The sequence below is a fragment of the Odontesthes bonariensis genome, chromosome 14 (assembly GCF_027942865.1).
Source record: "Odontesthes bonariensis isolate fOdoBon6 chromosome 14, fOdoBon6.hap1, whole genome shotgun sequence".
Lineage (NCBI taxonomy): Eukaryota > Metazoa > Chordata > Actinopteri > Atheriniformes > Atherinopsidae > Odontesthes > Odontesthes bonariensis.
In genome coordinates this window covers 27,909,311-27,927,747 of record NC_134519.1, presented here as the reverse complement: position 1 = coordinate 27,927,747, position 18,437 = coordinate 27,909,311, and the positions used below count along the sequence as shown (strand labels likewise).

The 18,437-nt window shown below is 41.1% G+C and overlaps 2 protein-coding genes across 2 annotated transcripts; both read left to right on the top strand.

The window, feature by feature from the left end:
- The first annotated feature begins 255 nt into the window (after positions 1-255).
- On the top strand, positions 256-6,456 carry xirp1 (xin actin binding repeat containing 1). Its single transcript, XM_075483860.1, has 4 exons — positions 256-402; positions 632-673; positions 1,474-5,934; positions 6,368-6,456. Exons 3-4 carry the CDS (start codon positions 1,474-1,476, stop codon positions 6,368-6,370), a joined length of 4,464 nt encoding a protein of 1,487 aa, XP_075339975.1. The 5' UTR covers positions 256-402; positions 632-673; the 3' UTR covers positions 6,371-6,456.
- Positions 6,457-8,429: 1,973 nt separating this feature from the next.
- On the top strand, positions 8,430-17,269 carry LOC142399276 (uncharacterized). The gene is made up of 2 exons (XM_075483858.1): positions 8,430-9,800; positions 10,149-17,269. Exons 1-2 carry the CDS (start codon positions 9,691-9,693, stop codon positions 14,773-14,775), a joined length of 4,737 nt encoding a protein of 1,578 aa, XP_075339973.1. The 5' UTR covers positions 8,430-9,690; the 3' UTR covers positions 14,776-17,269.
- Positions 17,270-18,437: the final 1,168 nt, after the last annotated feature.

Here is an 18,437-nt window from a genome sequence, read left to right as displayed (position 1 = left end):
AACTAAAAATACACAATCACGCTGTTATCATTAAACTTGTGGCTGACACTACACACAATCTGTTACGCCTATTTTAGGATACAATGATATCCTTCCTTTACAAGTGTCTGTTATCAAATGTGAATTAAGAATAGCGTACCCTTCCCTGGACCATTTTACTTCACTGTTGCTTTATTTAACATGTTCTAAAAAAAAAACTAAAATTTAGGTAAATTTTAAGTAGATTTTTTTTTCCTCCTTTCTTTTGCAGATGACAAACATAGTCCATCTCTGAACAAGGGGGGCACCCTGACAAGACTAACCAGAGACAAGAAATCTACTCCCCCCTCAGTGAGAGACAGATCGGCTCTCTATCTGTCAAGAGCGGCACCCATTGACTCCACAGGAGGCTCAAAACAGCCAGTGAGTTCCTGACATGCTTTTCATTCCTCCCCACACATTGAGGTGGAGAGCTTCAGCGGGGAATAACCACTGTGCTCTGACACAATTAGAGCAACTCAACGTTTCAGAACAGATCTCTTGTACTCTCTAAATATGTGTAGTAGGCTACAATGAATGTGAACAGAATTGCAGATGTAATGCCTGTCATCCAAGCTGACTTTAATACCCCTTTTTTTCTGTTTTCGGATAGGAATTCATCAGTGCTCCGGGACCGAGAGCTAAAATCAATAAGGTACCATGTAGTTCACTTAGCATCCATTGCAACAGAATGTGGTGTCTTGTCAATGTGTGCTGTGTTCAGTCTTTGCTTGCATGACATATTTAACACAAGTTCTTATGAATTAAAAAAAAAAGCACGGTATAATTGCAGCTAGATTCAGATGACAAAAGCAGAACCAAATGGCTGTCTTGTTGAGAGAGACAATACTCTTACCCGAAAAAGTAAGGTACAGGGCCATCAACAGGGCAGAAGTTGTGTTGATGCAGTTTTTCAGAAGAGCTGACAACTCTAAGCTTTAGAAATTGAAAATTTAAACTGAGAATCTCAATGGGCTTTACCAGAAAGCGTAAAAAAAAAAAAAAGACATGATGTCATGACAGATCATGAAACTAGAGCTATTTTCACACATCACTACAGCCCTGAAATTTTCAAGACGAGGGGCTCCATGTGAGAACATAGATGTTGGCATTAGATGTTTAGGAATTTCGGTGGAGTTTTACCAGAGAGCGCGTTTGAGCAGAGTCCGCAGTATGTAGGTCCAGATCCGATAATTAGGCCCATCTCCGAAGTTTATGTGTCAAAACAGCATATAGTTGGAGTGTGTGAGTCGTCTGCCAACTAACAGCTGTAAAGTGTTTAGTTAACCTTGGTGTGACAGAGGATGGTTTGCAGTGAAAAACTACACACAAGCACAGAGAAAGGTAAAGCAAGCTTTTTGTTAACTAAATGCATGCTTTTCTATATTCTAATTGATACAGTTTTTGATAAGTAGATCCTTATACTGTTACTCCTATCTTTTTTTTTATTTCAAGATGGCTGATGCAGCCCGCAAAATCACAGTTTCACAACCACCTCATGATGAAGATGACCTGCCTCTCCCTCCACCCCCTCCTGTACCTCCAAGACCCCTCGACTATGAGGGACCTATGGCATTAAGTAGCCTCCCTGTGCCTCCACCTAAAGAAACCTTCTCCATGTTCTATCAGCAACGGCAGAAGAGTGAGCTGAAGAGGCTCTTCAAACACATCCACCCTGACTTACGGGCAAGTCTTGATGATGCAGTGGATGATGAGATAATGAAAGTCATACAGGCAGAGAGCACTCAGGCAGGCGACGCAGCTTATCAGGGTGAAGTGCAGTCCATGAGGTGGATCTTTGAGAACTGGACTCTGGACAATATTGGAGATCCTCATGAAACCAAAAAGCTGCTGGATGACGAGGAGTTAAAAGGTGGAGATGTCAGAAGCACCTCCTCCATGTTTGAGCACACTGACAGCACCCAATACATGTCTGCTGAAAGACAGACTTCTGTCAGAGGGGATGTGAGAACATCAACGTGGTTGTTTGAGACTCAGCCACTGGATTCTCTCAGTAAATCTATAGATGAAGAGGGTGAACTCGTTGAGGCAGTTCTACAAGAACCTATCCATTCTGGTGATGTCAGAGGGACTCGGCTGCTTTTTGAGTCTAAACCACTGGGTGACTTGGGACGCTGCAATTCCATTGAAGACCATAGCTTCCTGAAACTGAAATCTGAGCTTCAGGAGCAAAAAGGAGACGTGCAGAAGACTTTGAAACTGTTCCAGACAGAACCTGGCTGTGCCATCAGAGACGACAGCGGTAATATCCATGAGATTAAATCCATATGCAGGGAGGAGATCAACAGTGGCAAAATCAAATCTGCCCGGTGGCTTTTTGAAACCCAACCTCTGGACCTGATTAATAAGGGAAGTGATGGAGTGAAAATAATTCGGGGTATATCTCTGGAGGAGGGGCACAGAGCAGGAGTTGACCAAAAGAGATGGATGTTTGAAACTCAGTCATTTGACACGATAAAAGAGGTCGTGGGAGTAGAGAAGTTTGAAGGAAGTGTGGCTGACTACACAGGAGAGGCTGATGTCATCAACAAGAGGAAGCTGTTTGAGATGCAACCCTTGGCGACTCTAAAAGGAGATGCATTGGAGACGTCTCTAGAAAAAGAGGCTATAATTGGGGGAGATGTCAAAACTTCTCTGTGGCTATTTGAAACTCAGCCCATGGACACACTGAGGGATAGCTATGAAGTTGGACACCTGCAGAAAGTTGCCCTCTCAGCTGAAGAACAAGGAGAAGTAAAAGGCAAAAAACAAATATTTGAGAGCTGCGGTGTTCAAAAGAATACCTCATTAAATGAGCAAGAGATTGAGAAGGGGAATGTGAAGGGATTCAAACAACTGTTTGAAACAATTCCTTTGAGCAAAATTGCTCGCTCTGATGAGGAGATTTCTGAGAAGAAAAATACCATTGCAGGTGGAAATGTTAAAGGTAACATGGCAATGTTTGAGACATCACCTTTATATGCAATTAAGGACAGCTCTGGAAGCCTCCATGAGGTTACAACTGTCAGCCGAGAGGAATTCATCAAAGGGAAAGTCAAAAACTACAAGTGGATGTTTGAGACCAAGCCATTAGATCAGCTGGCAGATAGAAAAGGAACTGTTGAGGTAATCAAAGGAATCACCAGACAGGAGGACACCACAGGTGATGTCAAGATGGCAAAGTGGCTTTTTGAAACCCAGACAATCGATGGGATCCATTGCAAGTTCAATCAGACAGAGCAAGCTCCTTCTGTGGAAGAAAAACCTTGTAAAGGTGATGTCAAAACCTGTAAATGGTTATTTGAAACACAACCGATGGATATTTTGTATGACAAGTCAGAAAAAGCAAAAGATAAAGACTCTATTGATAACGCCAATGTTAAGTCTTTTACTTGGCTTTTTGAGTCTCAACCCTTAGACAGCATCAAAGACGGTGAACCGTACAGTTTGAAGCTTTGCAGCACCATACAGGATTCTGTCAAATCCGAAGTTGCCGTCCAAACTGTGAAACATCTCTTTGAAACAGAAACCTTGGATAGAATCAGAAAAAATTCCGATTCCGAAGTGGATCTAAGATGCATCAGCCAGGTCGACTTTCAGTCAGGAGATGTCTCACGAGTCAAAGAACTTTTTGAGTCCCAATCGCTGGATGAAATAGGATCTGAAATTGTGACAACTTCTGAGGGGAAGAAACAAGACAAAATTGAAAAAGGTTCAGTGAACAAATTTACATGGATGTTTGAGAATTGCCCCATGAACCAGATCAATCAGGACTGTGCTGATGCAAATATGCAGAGAGTTGAGGTTCTTGAGAGTGGTGACGTACAGAATAAAAAGTTCATATTTGAAACCTCCTCACTGGACAAGATCCATGAGGAACCCCTAGAGCAAAGGTCCGTATGGGTGGAAGAGCCTTTGAGCAACGTTGATGTGAAGTCAAGCAGCATGATGTTTGAGTCCCTACCACTGTATGCCATCAGAGACAAAGAGGGCCAGTTTTATGAGGTGACAACTGTAAAGAAAGAAGAGGTCATGAGTGGTGACGTAAGAGGAGCGAGGTGGATGTTTGAGACAAAACCGCTCGATGCCATCAAGGCAGAGAATGAAGTGTATGTGATCCGAGCTGTCACCCAAGAAGATGTCAAGAAAGGGGACGTCAAATCAGCCAGATGGAAGTTTGAGACACAACCTCTGGATTCTCTTACCAATCGAGATGAGCCCTACGTCAGGGTCACCGAAGACTTTGGAAGCAGCAATGTGCAGCAAAGTAAGAAGATATTCGAATCCGACCAGTCAGGCAACAAGTTTGTGAGAATGGTTAGTGTCACTGACGTCCAGTGTGGGGATGTCAGGACCTCCACCTGGCTCTTTGAGAATCAGACAATGGACAGTCTGAAAGGAGAACCTCAGGAGCAGAGTCCCGTAAAAACAGTCCACAGGGAAGACAGCCAAAAGGGAGACGTGAAACGCTGCACCTGGTTGTTTGAATCGCAGCCGCTGGACAAGATCAACGAGCCCGAAGATACCTCAATCCAAGGTGTTGGGGACATACCTAAAGCTGATGTGAAGTGCACCACCTGGCTCTTTGAGACCACTCCACTGGACAAAATCACTGCCACCAGCGTGGCCGACACACTTTTACACTTGCACGAAATGAATTTTGTTCACTCAAGTGGGATTATAATAGAAGCAAATGAGAGCAGGGATGTCACTATGGCAAAATATCTGCTTGAAAGCAATGAGGGAGTGCAGATTCAGAAAGAGGACGTTGTTAAGGGAAACATCAGGAACATCATGTTGCAACTCCTGCTCAAGCCGACACTCAAGCCACAAGTTACTCTTCTGAGAGAGGTCGAAAGGGGTCAGTGTAACACAACGGTAATGGAGCTTCCAGTTTTCGAGTCAGCCACAACTATCAGCATCGAGAGTGATCAAAGAATACGAAACATCTCCCAGACAATTGATGAGATGCTGAATTACGATGAGAATTTCAAAAAGGGACTCATAATGCAGGAGACTGGTGCAGGACAAGCAGAAATTTCGGTTTATTCACTTATCAGCAATCGTGAAATCAAAACTGAGAGTCGTGTTACAGAGAGGGGGGATGTGAAGTCTGCAATTGGAAATCTCTTGGCTACTGCCAATAGTCAGAGAACTGCAACATCGTGTAGAGTGGATGAAAACGAGAAGGGAAATGTGAACTTGTACAAAAGTTGCATTGAGAAAGGAGATCTACAGTACTTGAAGAGTCTTCATACAGAAGAATCTGAATGTGAAGCTGATCTCGACCTTATGGCCAACGAGTCGATTGAAACAATTCAGGGGGGTGTGAAGGAGGCAAAGAAGAGCTTGTGCCAGCAAAAGGAGCAGGTCGAGAGAACCATTTGCGATGTTTTGCCAGGGGATGTAAAGAGCACCAAAAAGGTTTTTTCATCGGAGTGCTCTGTCAGTGTTGATAGCTGTATGCCAAAGGAAGAAATAATCCCAGGAGACATCTCATCAGCAAAGCAACAACTTACTGTAAAGCCACCAGTAATTGTGGACAAAGAAGAAATTGTACCTGGTGACATCAAGGCAACAATGGAGTCATTAGAGCGTGCAAAGCAGCAAAGCTTGTGTGTGGAGCGGGAGATCATTAAACCTGGAACGATCTATGACATGGACTTGTCAGTCCAAGATCCTGTAGAGGAAGGAAATCCATCACAGAAAGAGGTTATTATATCTGGAGATGTGAAAGCAGCTAAAAAGTCTCTTGAAATGGCCAAGCAGCAAAGCACGCACATGGAGAGGGAGGTCATTGTCCCTGGAAAAATATACAACTTGAGCACGTCAGCACAAGCGGAAAGCTCTTCAACAGTGGCACGGTCTACATGTTCATCCTCCTCCAGATGCCAGCAAATCAGGACTTTTCCAAAGGTCAGTGATGCAGAGAAGGATCAGGGAAGCCATGTTTCCTTTGAGGCTTGTCAACAAAGTGCAGTTCTAGTCAGTAGTAATGCCCAGGAATCACTGCCACCTTATATAGGTTGTGATTTTAATGGTCAAACAACTGAGGATGAGACAGAGGAAGTTATTAGAGGAGATGTTAAGGCAGCTATTAGATCTCTGCAGAGTGCAGCAACAGAGCAGAAGTTCATAGATAAAGAAAATATTGTGAGGGGGAGTGTGCAATCGGCTCTGGAATCTCTTGAAAAGTCTAGTGTAAATGTATCCAAAGGAGATTATAAAGCTGCAATGATATACAGGAATTCAGGCAGGATTTGTTCAGGGAGGAGCAAGACTGTTCACAATCAGTGTGTTGTGGTGTCTGTGCCTCCATCTGACACAAAATTATCTCCTTCAATTTCAGTAACCTGTGAACAACAGCCAACCATCACAACACAGAGTTCAACCCCCAGCTCTGTAGCATTCGGAAACTCTAAATCAACCAGCTCTGAAAGACTAACTCCACCTCCACTTCCTGAAAAGAATGAGAAACCGAAGGAGCAGAAGCCAGCTTTACCACCAAAGCCACAGTGGATGAAATCTGTTGTTGTGGAAGGACCAAATATCTCACTAACTCTTGCTCCCAAAGCCATCTGCTGCGTTGAAGACAAAATAACAAATGCAGTGGTTCCTCCAAAGCAAAGCCTACAGTTTCCTACACACTTAACAGATAAGCAACAAGAAATTACAGCACATGGAAAAATCAGTAAAGAGAGCCTACGTGAAACAGATCCAAACCCAAACAATGAAGTGGAAAATAAGCACAAAACTAAAACGGCACAACTTGCTGAGAGAAAATCTGACTGTTATCTAATAAAGCCCAACAGCAAAGAAGAGGAAATAGAGAGAAATGTGATCCAGAAAATTAATGCTGCTCAGGAGATACAGATGTGTGTGAAGAATTATGCAGAAGAAGGAAAACATGAGATGAACATGAGTTTGCAGACTGCTGTACAGAACTTTGAAAGAAAGGACAGAGAGGTTTTGGACAGAGGAGCACTGCTGTCGAAGAAGGTAAAAGTCATCAACAATAATGCTGCTGACAATAGACAAACTGGCAAAACAGTTGATGAACAACTCAAATGTCATCCTAACCCTTCCCAAAATCAACGAAAGACTGAAATGCAAATATCACAGCTTAACAGTTCAGTTGAAACCAGTCATCTGCAGCTAAATGAGCTCAACCAAAAGAAACAGGAACTTGGGGATAAAGTTGTTCTAAGAGAGAAGAAAGTAAGGGAGACAGAGGATGAAAGACGGCAAAGGCTTTCTGTCCACAAGGAGGAGATCATGAAAGGAAATGTGAATGCAGCCATGGAAATCTTTGAAAATCTAAGGAAACGAGAGGAGCTCAAAGGAATACTGTCCCAGGTGGAGGAGATACAGGGAGAGGCCTGCAGTGTAGATGCAAGCTCCTCGGATACATTATACATGAATGTCCCTGCTTGGATGGTTAAACCAAGTAGAAATGCTAAGCAAAGTAAAATGGAGGAAAAGAAAGTTGAAGTAGAAACACAGGATGATGATATTGAAAGCATCTCCTCGGTTGAGATGGCATATGAAGATCTGGAGAAGGCAAGCAAGGAAATAATGAAGCTGAAGGAACAGACATTAGCAAAACTTCTTGACATTGAAGAAACTATTAAAAAGGCTTTGTACTCGGTGTCCAATCTGAAATCTGAGGCTGACATTGCAGGTTTGTCAGGACTGTTTGATGAATCTCTAAAATCTGAACAAAATCTTCTACCCACCAATAATGTCAGGAAGATAAGTGTTGTGTCAAGACAGACCGAATCAGGTAACGTCAAAGAGACAACAGATTTGGATTCAAGTCTTTCCAAGAAAGAAGTGCCCAAACAAGTACACAGTAAGCCACTTATACGACAATCCTCTCAGTCTTCCCCATCATTTATCTCAATTCACTCTGCAAGAAAGCCTGCTGAACAACCAAAGTCAACCATGTCAACATTCAAACCAAACAATGTTGACCAAAACCAAAAATCAAAAACAGAGGCAACTTCTCATGGTGGCAATAGTGCAAATCATGATTTGGACTCTGCTGCTCCCGAGACCTCAAAGAACGGTTTAGGTCCACAACGCAAGGTCAGTCTTCTAGAGGTAAAAGCAGTCCCTGAGCAACCTACAGGAATAATAGGTACCAAAACAATCAGTGAGACATACGAGGAGAGCGATGGCTTTGGCAATGTGTTTGTTTCTTCTACGACTTCGACATTCGTCACCAATCACTCTGACAGTAAAACATCTGCTCTCTTTGAAGTAGTTGGGAGTCCAACAAGATACGAAGTTATGGCATCCCCTGTACTGAGAAGATCAGGGCGTTCTTTTAAAGATAAAGTGTTGAGCAACGCCAAGGAGGAGGGGGCGGTCATTGTAACATTTAGTCAATCAAAAGAAAAGCACTAAAATATCCCTGTGATTGCAGTCCTTTAAACTTTAGAGAGACAGTTGTTTCTTTTGTGTATTTATCCTATTATGTTTTAATGAAAGGGTTTTGTTTGTCATAAACTTATGCTGAAAATGTTAACTTTAAATTGCAAAACATTTGTCTTATAGATTTTATACTGTAATCATCTAATAAAGTGTTAAGTTCTTGTATTAAAGCTAAACTTGACAGTTAACAGTGTATGTTCCGTTGCGTAAACTGCCAAATAAATGACTGTTTTAAAGATGTAAATTTCTTTTTAAGCTCTGTGCTTGCTTTCCATTTTTATTCCAACAAACACAGAAAATTGACGGTCAGAGAGGTTAAATGTGTTGCTGGCAGGCTAACTCCCTCTCACAAAATTTACAAAGATCACTTATCCTATTTTCAAGTTTATTTATTCGAGGAAATAGAAATTAAGTTAGTTTGCCTCAAAGTACAGTTTAACATTGTGGGAAATATACTTGGTCACAAGTTAAATAAGAAGACAGTAATATTGTACAAAAAAATATAGCTAATCCAGTCGCTGGTTAGTGGCTAGCTTAGCCAAGCACAACATTCCGAAACAGGTTAAAACGGCTATTCTGGAAGAGTCTGACAATAACATGGATGGCTGGCTGACTTGGAAAAACAGAGGCCCCCTGGGAAAGATATTATTTGGAGGGCCTTTGCCTGCAGCCAACACCAACAGAGCAAGACTATATTAACTGTAGAAAAGAGGTTTCCAGTGTCCCTTTAGTGGAATGACTGGATTGATCTGATTATGGTTGATGAGCTTTCACTAATCTATCCTATAAATATTCAAATCCTACAAGAGAGTCATGAAGCCAGACGTAACAAATAAACACTGTTGGTCATTTTCAAAGAACAATTTTACTCATCCATCATAGGTTAAGTAGCTCCTCAATAGGGTTGCTGACCGTCCCTTAAAAAGCGGAATCGTTCCGTATTTAGAAACAAAAGCTCAAGTTCAGTAGCAGTAAGAACTGAAACATGTTTTTTTTCAGAGCTGTCCTTTTCACATTTTTAAAAGGTACCTTGTGGTATAAGTAGCTCTACAATAATGTTTTCCTGTTGTTGGAAGAGAATTGAACAAAATGATAAGAAAATCACAAGTTCATCTGACAAATTCCTGCAGAAATTTGAACGTGACAGGTGGTTCCTGTTAAATCAAATGTGCAACATAAAGTCACCATAAACTGAATTTGTTGTCATCATCTCAGTTCCAGTCACCTGCCAAGGAAATGTGTTCTGCTTGTTTAACGCCCGTCTATCCCGTGGAAAAAATGGTGGCCAATAAACTGACATTGCACTACAACTGTTTCTGCTGTAAATACTGTAAGAAGAAGCTCAGGTGAGGCACAACATTCAATTCAATTCAATTCAATTCAATCCCCAAAAGGAAATTCAATTGCTTTAGTATAATTTGATTATGAAAAATAACTTAATAAAATCTAATAATGATGAATAGATAATAATGATGTATGTGCATGAGAAAAAGGAACAAAATAGTAATGAATGGAACAATTTCACAGAAATTAAGTGGGGTTCAAACAATCTGATATTGGCATTCATAGGTTAAATAATTACTGATAATCTCCTATCTCTGATTCTCTTAAATTGGTCACAGCAACGGATCACACAAATAACAATCACATTATATGAATAATTCAACAATTTCTAATTTTTCATTTCCTTGCAGTACCCACAACTATTCATCTCTTTACGGGGAGTTCTACTGCATTTCTCACTACCAACAGCTTTTTAAAAGAAAAGGAAACTATGATGAAGGATTTGGTCACATGCAACATAAAGACCGCTGGCTTAGCAAGGATAAAGCCATAGATGAGCCTGATGCCAGGCCCACTCCCAAAAAGACAAAAAACAACTTAGGTGCTCTTGCTGACACCATTGTAACAAAATCAAAATCATCTTCAAGAGAGCTGGGATATAAAAGTGTTGCTGATGCTAAGGGTAAACTGAAAATAAGCTGGCCACCAGAGGAGAAGAAGACTACTGGGGTTAATCCAACAAAGCAAGCATATGATATGAAAAATAAGATATCTGACATCGGCAAAGCAGCTACAGTTACAATGAGCCTTTCAGAGCAGTGGAAAAGCAACAGACGTAGCCACGGAGGGGAAATGAGAAATGAGGGAGTCAAGGAACAACATAGGACAACAGGTTTTAGCTCAGTTGAAAAGTTGCCCTCAGAGAAACCAATTCAGGTGAATAATTCAACCAAAGTAGGCAATTTCCAAGTCCACATCTCCCCAACAACTTCAAATCTTTCTTTGCCCCACGCAACGGCTACTTCTGTTAAAAATCAAAAAACAGTTCAGACAAAATTGGCACCAATCTCAAAACCTAACAAGAATCCAACATCTACCAGACAGGAGGCTTCTCCTCATAAAGTTTGGAAAACTGTGCGATTTGCTCCAAGTGTTGAAGTTGCTCAGTGTGAGCAGACCTGTCAGCTGAGCCCAGGAACCAAATATGAAATGCTCTCGGATCAGTCTGAACAGGATCAGATGAATAAGTCCAATGATGTGACAAACATTAGTGACAATACTCATGGTGATCAGCTCAGCCAAGAACACGAAGAAAGTGAGGTATACCTTGAAATTTCTGAATATAAGAGCCAAGGTGAAACAATCAATAAGCCAGATCAAGATTGTGATGTTAAAGAGCAGAGCAGTCAAGAGATTCTACAAAATGATATTACAGCTCTGACTGGAGCTGTGGAGGAGGTTGATGACTCGCTAGACTCTCAAAGCCTCTCAGAAACTCTCAGTTCAACTCAAGATGATACCAAACAACAAGATCCACCTGAGAGACTGGATGTTATTCCAAGAGATCCAGTCAGTACATCTGATTCAGAAAATCCAACAGCTCCACAAAGTCCTGCAGGACAAGTGAATGGAGAGGAGGTCAGCCCTGAAAGAAATGAAAACTCCTTGGAAAGAACTGATTCAACCAATGGCCAAGACAACAGTGGTAATCAGAAGAAGCCTGTTGCAAGAACAAATTCAAGAACTAAACTGGGATTATGGTCCAAAGGAAAGAGTCCTCTGTCAAAGCTGTTCATATCCAGTGGAAGTGACAAAACCAACAAGGCTGAGTCAAAGGATGCCAAGAAACCGGATGTCAAACCTAGTGGTGGACTTCTTGGTAGACTGTTGCACACATCCTCTGACGTTACAAAATTTCCTGCACAAGATGAAAAAATGACCAAAACACACACTGATGAGAAGAATGCAGAGAAAGAAAAAGAGGCTGTGACAAAAGACAAGCAAGAGGAGAGAGACCTACCTGAAGCTGCACCTCTGGAACCAGATGTTGAAAACCATATCAAGTCAGAGTCTTCTGAGCCCTGTGTGGAGAGTACTTGCACAGCTACAGGGACATCCAACCTGACAGAAAGGTGTATTGATGACACAGGTGAAGAGCTAACAGCTCCAGCACTGTCTGAGAAAAATCCAGCTGATGATCAACAATCAGGGTCCCAGAGCAGTGAGGCTGCAGGCCTGTCTGCCAGTGACCCTGCAACAGACCCCACAGGGGATCCCTCTGCTGTGCCTTCACTGAACACTGTGCACGAGGAGTCAGTCATGAAGTTAATAGCAGAGAGAAGTCATGATGACATTTCAAATCATCTATTAAATGAGGATATTTTTGGAGAAAGTGTCAGTTCAGAACTTCTTGGCGAAGCGACCACTCAGATGAATACAGATGAATCAGCACCAAAGCCAGACTTGCTCCCCGATGCATCGGAGGAAGGGGTCGGAAACCTGATCAGTGATGTCCTTTTTGATCTCGGCAGTGAACCTCCACAAGATTCCTCCAAATTTTCTGACTCACCTGACACCCACAGTCATACATTTTCCCCTTCTCCGAGTGACACAGCTGTGTCTGCAGCTGCTTCTGCACAAGGTTTGAGCCTGATTGACTCAGAGCCAATGTCAGCTGAGACTGAAGAGGTTGCTGCCATGGCAGACCAACCTATTCTTCATGACTTGGCACCCATAAAGCAAGTCGACAACTCCGATTTTTTCGGGGCAGTTAATATAACAGGTGAGCAGAATACTGACTTAGATATCTTCAGCTCAGACGACAGCCTGTTTACACAGCCTCCTGCTGTTAATGTCCCTGATCAAGGAGGGGCCGAAGCTTCCAAAGATCTCTTATCAGCCTTTCCTGATGACATCTTTGGAGCTGGTGATATCTCAAGCGGTGCGGATGTGTTTAATGTGCTATCAAGCAGTTCAGCTACTTCTGATTCACTGAATGATTTCCTTGGGTCTGCCCCGTCTTTTGTCTCTGCTCCTCCAGCTCAGATAGATCTCTTTGCTGATGCTATCTATAAGTCCAATGATGTGACAAAAATCAGTGACAATACTCATGGTGATCAGCTCAGCCAAGAACACAAAGAAAGTGAGGTGTACCCTGAAATTTCTGAATATAAGAGCCAAGGTGAAACAATCAATAAGCCAGACCAAGATTGTGATGTTAAAGAGCAGAGCAGTCAAGAGATTCTACAAAATGATATTACAGCTCTGACTGGAGCTGTGGAGGAGGTTGATGACTCGCTAGACTCTCAAAGCCTCTCAGAAACTCTCAGTTCAACTCAAGATGATACCAAACAACAAGATCCACCTGAGAGACTGGATGTTATTCCAAGAGATCCAGTCAGTACATCTGATTCAGAAAATCCAACAGCTCCACAAAGTCCTGCAGGACAAGTGAATGGAGAGGAGGTCAGCCCTGAAAGAAATGAAAACTCCTTGGAAAGAACTGATTCAACCAATGGCCAAGACAACAGTGGTAATCAGAAGAAGCCTGTTGCAAGAACAAATTCAAGAACTAAACTGGGATCATGGTCCAAAGGAAAGAGTCCTCTGTCAAAGCTGTTCATATCCAGTGAAAGTGACAAAACCAACAAGGCTGAGTCAAAGGATGCCAAGAAACCGGATGTCAAACCTAGTGGTGGACTTCTTGGTAGACTGTTGCACACATCCTCTGACGTTACAAAATTTCCTGCACAAGATGAAAAAATGACCAAAACACACACTGATGAGAAGAATGCAGAGAAAGAAAAAGAGGCTGTGACAAAAGACAAGCAAGAGGAGAGAGACCTACCTGAAGCTGCACCTCTGGAACCAGATGTTGAAAACCATATCAAGTCAGAGTCTTCTGAGCCCTGTGTGGAGAGTACTTGCACAGCTACAGGGACATCCAACCTGACAGAAAGGTGTATTGATGACACAGGTGAAGAGCTGACAGCTCCAGCACTGTCTGAGAAAAATCCAGCTGATGATCAACAATCAGGGTCCCAGAGCAGTGAGGCTGCAGGCCTGTCTGCCAGTGACCCTGCAACAGACCCCACAGGGGATCCCTCTGCTGTGCCTTCACTGAACACTGTGCACGAGGAGTCAGTCATGAAGTTAATAGCAGAGAGAAGTCATGATGACATTTCAAATCATCTATTAAATGAGGATATTTTTGGAGAAAGTGTCAGTTCAGAACTTCTTGGCGAAGCGACCACTCAGATGAATACAGATGAATCAGCACCAAAGCCAGACTTGCTCCCCGATGCATCGGAGGAAGGGGTCGGAAACCTGATCAGTGATGTGCTTTTTGATCTCGGCAGTGAACCTCCACAAGATTCCTCCAAATTTTCTGACTCACCTGACACCCACAGTCATACATTTTCCCCTTCTCCGAGTGACACAGCTGTGTCTGCAGCTGCTTCTGCACAAGGTTTGAGCCTGATTGACTCAGAGCCAATGTCAGCTGAGACTGAAGAGGTTGCTGCCATGGCAGACCAACCTATTCTTCATGACTTGGCACCCATAAAGCAAGTCGACAACTCCGATTTTTTCGGGGCAGTTAACATAACAGGTGAGCAGAATACTGACTTAGATATCTTTAGCTCAGACGACAGCCTGTTTACACAGCCTCCTGCTGTTAATGTCCCTGATCAAGGAGGGGCCGAAGCTTCCAAAGATCTCTTATCAGCCTTTCCTGATGACATCTTTGGAGCTGGTGATATCTCAAGCGGTGCGGATGTGTTTAATGTGCTATCAAGCAGTTCAGCTACTTCTGATTCACTGAATGATTTCCTTGGGTCTGCCCCGTCTTTTGTCTCTGCTCCTCCAGCTCAGATAGATCTCTTTGCTGATGGTATCTTGTCAACGGATACACAGTTACTGCCAGTGTCTGAGCCAAGTAATGAAAATGTGTTCATGGACAGTCTGCTGGTGTCTGAAAACATCAATACTGAGCAGAAATCAGAGAACAGCAGCTGGATGGATGATTTGCTTGGATAATGCAACAAAGTCTTTGTTTTAAAGATGAACTGCTGCTTGTGAAATCCTTTTCTAAAATCCACAGATATATATATAAAAAAAGAACATGAAACATTAATCAGTCATTAGTTTTCAAAAAACAACAATGTTCTGTTTTTTTTCAAGGCATTCAAACACAATATGCAATATCAATATGATTTCAAGTTATTTGCAGAAATATGAATGAACATTATGGAATGGACACGAACAAACACGAAACACTGCCTTTGTACGTTTGAGATTGTACTTCAATAATAACTAGATTTAAGCCTGAGATGTCTATACATATTTTTAGAAAATAAAACTTCAACGTCCTGAAATGACAATTATTTGCTCTAAATGTAATCATCCATGATTTATGTTTAATAAAATTTCAACAATAAGGACTGAGGTAGTTTATGGTTGATTGCTGCCCCTAAACAAAACCTTTCATTTAACAGGGAGCTATCCTATTAAGACTTAAAGGGAACACATTATGGAAGAATCGCTTTTTTTCTGTGATTGAGATCATATATTTGGGTGTCCGAAGTCCCGGCCAGCTCAAAAGTTCAGAAAAAAACCACAACTCTGGCCTTTTGCTCCATGTATCGAAAAATGTTGATGAGGCTAATTTGTGGTTTCTGCATGCGAGGATCCATTGCTACAACTGTTCCATTTTAAATCATACACTTTACATAAGAGGTTAATGTAGCCAACTGTAACGTCAGCAGTTACTTTGTCACAGTTTTAAAATCCGCCTTTTTTTTTTTAGACCAGATTCAGAGAAAAGAGGACGGAGCTGTAGAGTCACACCGTTTGGATGAAAATACATCTTTTTGATGCAAACAGCCTAATATCACGTAAAAAGGGAAACAGTAAAGTATGCGTTTGTGCTGATGAATACAAAACCTGTTTTTTGGTTTTTTTTTTAGCCATCCAGCATGGCTTCAAAAGTAATGTAACATTTTAGCCAAGGAAGCAGAACTCAGCAGCCAGTAATACAGGAATGCATGTGATATTATAGGGTTAGTTTTAATGCAAACCAAGATGTCTTCCTAAACTTACCACCGGGTTCAACACCTAACCATAACCAAATAGTCTTAGTCTAGACTCTGCCATTTGGCATTAAGGCGTGTAGCGCCATCCAATCTCCATACGCAGACTAGATCCAACGCAATTAATGAATTTATGCTCCTACTTCACACGTTTCCCTTGCTGTAAGACTGGGTTGATTCAAAATCTTTTTCATTTGGAGCACTTTTATTAGAAGACGTAAAACTAGCTTATGATACCATAGATTTGGGTGGTAAAATATTTATTTAGTGTTTAATCAGTACAGTTTCTGCTTTTTTTAATCTAAATTCTGTTAGAGCCAGATGTTTTGGAACCAGCACCTGGCGGTCACCATATGTACGGCCCTTTAAAGCATTTGCACAACGTGTCTGACAGCAGAAACTTTGTCTGAGATTATCTGATATTCGCAGCCAGTGTTCATATAACAGTGTAGTTATGGACAATCTGTAACTTTTGTTCTGAACTTAGAACGATAACATCCCCACGGCAGGTAGAGCAGCTTCTGTGCCGGCAGAACTACAAGCAAAGGAAAGTCAATAGATAATTGAATGTATGAATTTGTGTGTCGTTGCAGACCTTCATTTTTTTTAATGATGAATGACAAACCTGTGGATTGTATTTGTACTGGAAATTGAATTTCATTACACTGTTTTAGTCCTGACTGATGCAGTTTGTTTGGGCGACATGTTGACATCCAAACTTAAAGTAATACAGATGATGTTATTTTGATTTTCATTAAAAAGATTAAGAGAACTTAATCTTAAACGGTTGACTCAACTTGTGAATAAATGTCTTTTTCTGAAATTTCTGTGCACCTCTCCAATCTGTCTTTTAATTTCAAAGTTGGTGAATGAATTTCTCCAAATAAAAACTTGTATTTTTTAAATTCTTGTAACTTACAAATTGCAGATATACTTTGTTTGTTACATGGAAACATTCCTCTGGAAAAGGGCTGTTTGCAGCTGTGCAGTAAACAAAGAATTGCTTACGGTGTTCAGCTATTAGTTTCTGGGCTATCAAACACAGAAGTAAACTGATATTTTTTGTGATATTGATGAGCTGGTTTTACAGTCACGTTGAAATTTAGGATCACAATTTGTTTTCATGTTTGTATTCTTCTGTCTGGTCCTGGATACAGCTCTACATCTTAGAAGCAGCCTTTTAAAGACAGCAGAAAGTTTTTGGAAACACAGAAGCTACATTCACATCTATAAAAAATTTACTTTTTTGGTGTCAGTTCATATATTTTTGTTAAATGTCAACCACTGCTGAGATGATGAACTGAAACATGCTTATATTCTATTCACTAAATTAAACTCCAAACATTTACAGAAATAACAACTGTTCGTCAAGTTTTTTATATCAACTGTTCAAGATTAACTAAATAAAATATGTCTGCTTGCCTATGCCCATCACTTAGACTTAAAAAATCTGGTGGCCTCATACAACATATGTACACCCATCCATTAAGGCACCCCGGGGTGCCGTATAGCCTTTTCTTCCTGAAGGCCGGTGGTGTACAGAAGCCTGGAGAGCTTGTATACCTTTTCATTTTCATGTTTTTTTCTCAGATTATTCACGAATTAATTCAGAAATATTTCTAGTTATTCGTCTATTTATTCTTAATCGTTTAAATTAAACATTGAAGTGTAATGACCACTTTGCCGTATTTAATATAGTATGGTAATGCTGTGGTACACGGTATACCCGTGTATACCCTTCACAGCACTGCTGATGGCGCTGATGTGCACAGGGACAAGCATCCTCTTCCGAGAGCATATGAGTCAGGTTCAGCTGCCGCTCTGATTCTGACTGGATGAAAAGAAAGCAAAGTGCACGCAGAACACGGAACGGCTGGATTAACCCAAATTCTCCAATGTACTAAGTCTGCCACGTTAATATCAGATTTCTCTTTTCTGTAAAGATGGAGATAAATCTCAAACAGTAAACACTAACATTTAACCATTATCTTAAAACAGATAACACACTTAATTAGACGACTTTCCCCTGAGGAGCACTAAAACCTAATAATCTTACAGATTATTATTCAGATCTTCTTTGAAGAATATATTTCCTAACAGATGTGAAATTGTTCTTATCTAACCTGAATTCCAGCGTGTTATGACTGTCAGCACAGTCATATAAAACCCTTCCGGTTTCAGATCAATATTTAGCAAAAATCTGATCTTTTAAAGTGAAATCTGCAGCATACTGGGATCAGTAATAACTGTGCTATAAAAGGGTTCAGTGTTAAGAGCGCTATAACTCTAAAGTGTTAAAAAAAAAAACAGTTTTATTTCCACCAGCACAAAGCTGGGGCTGCAAAGTTTCACAGTAGCACTGGGCTTTCAAAACCTGATTTAATAGCAACCTTTGAGATTAATTACACTCACTATAGCTATAAAATGGAATAACACTAAACACGAGATATATTCAGAAAGATGAAAGACGTTAAGCTGGGAGTTCAGTGACACAATTAAACAAAAGTTAGAAGAAGTGTGAGAATTGCTTTAAAAACCAATAAAAGCAGTTTCACAGCTTATTTTCCCCCCAAAGTACACGGGTTACACAAGTGTTTTCTTGTTTTAGCT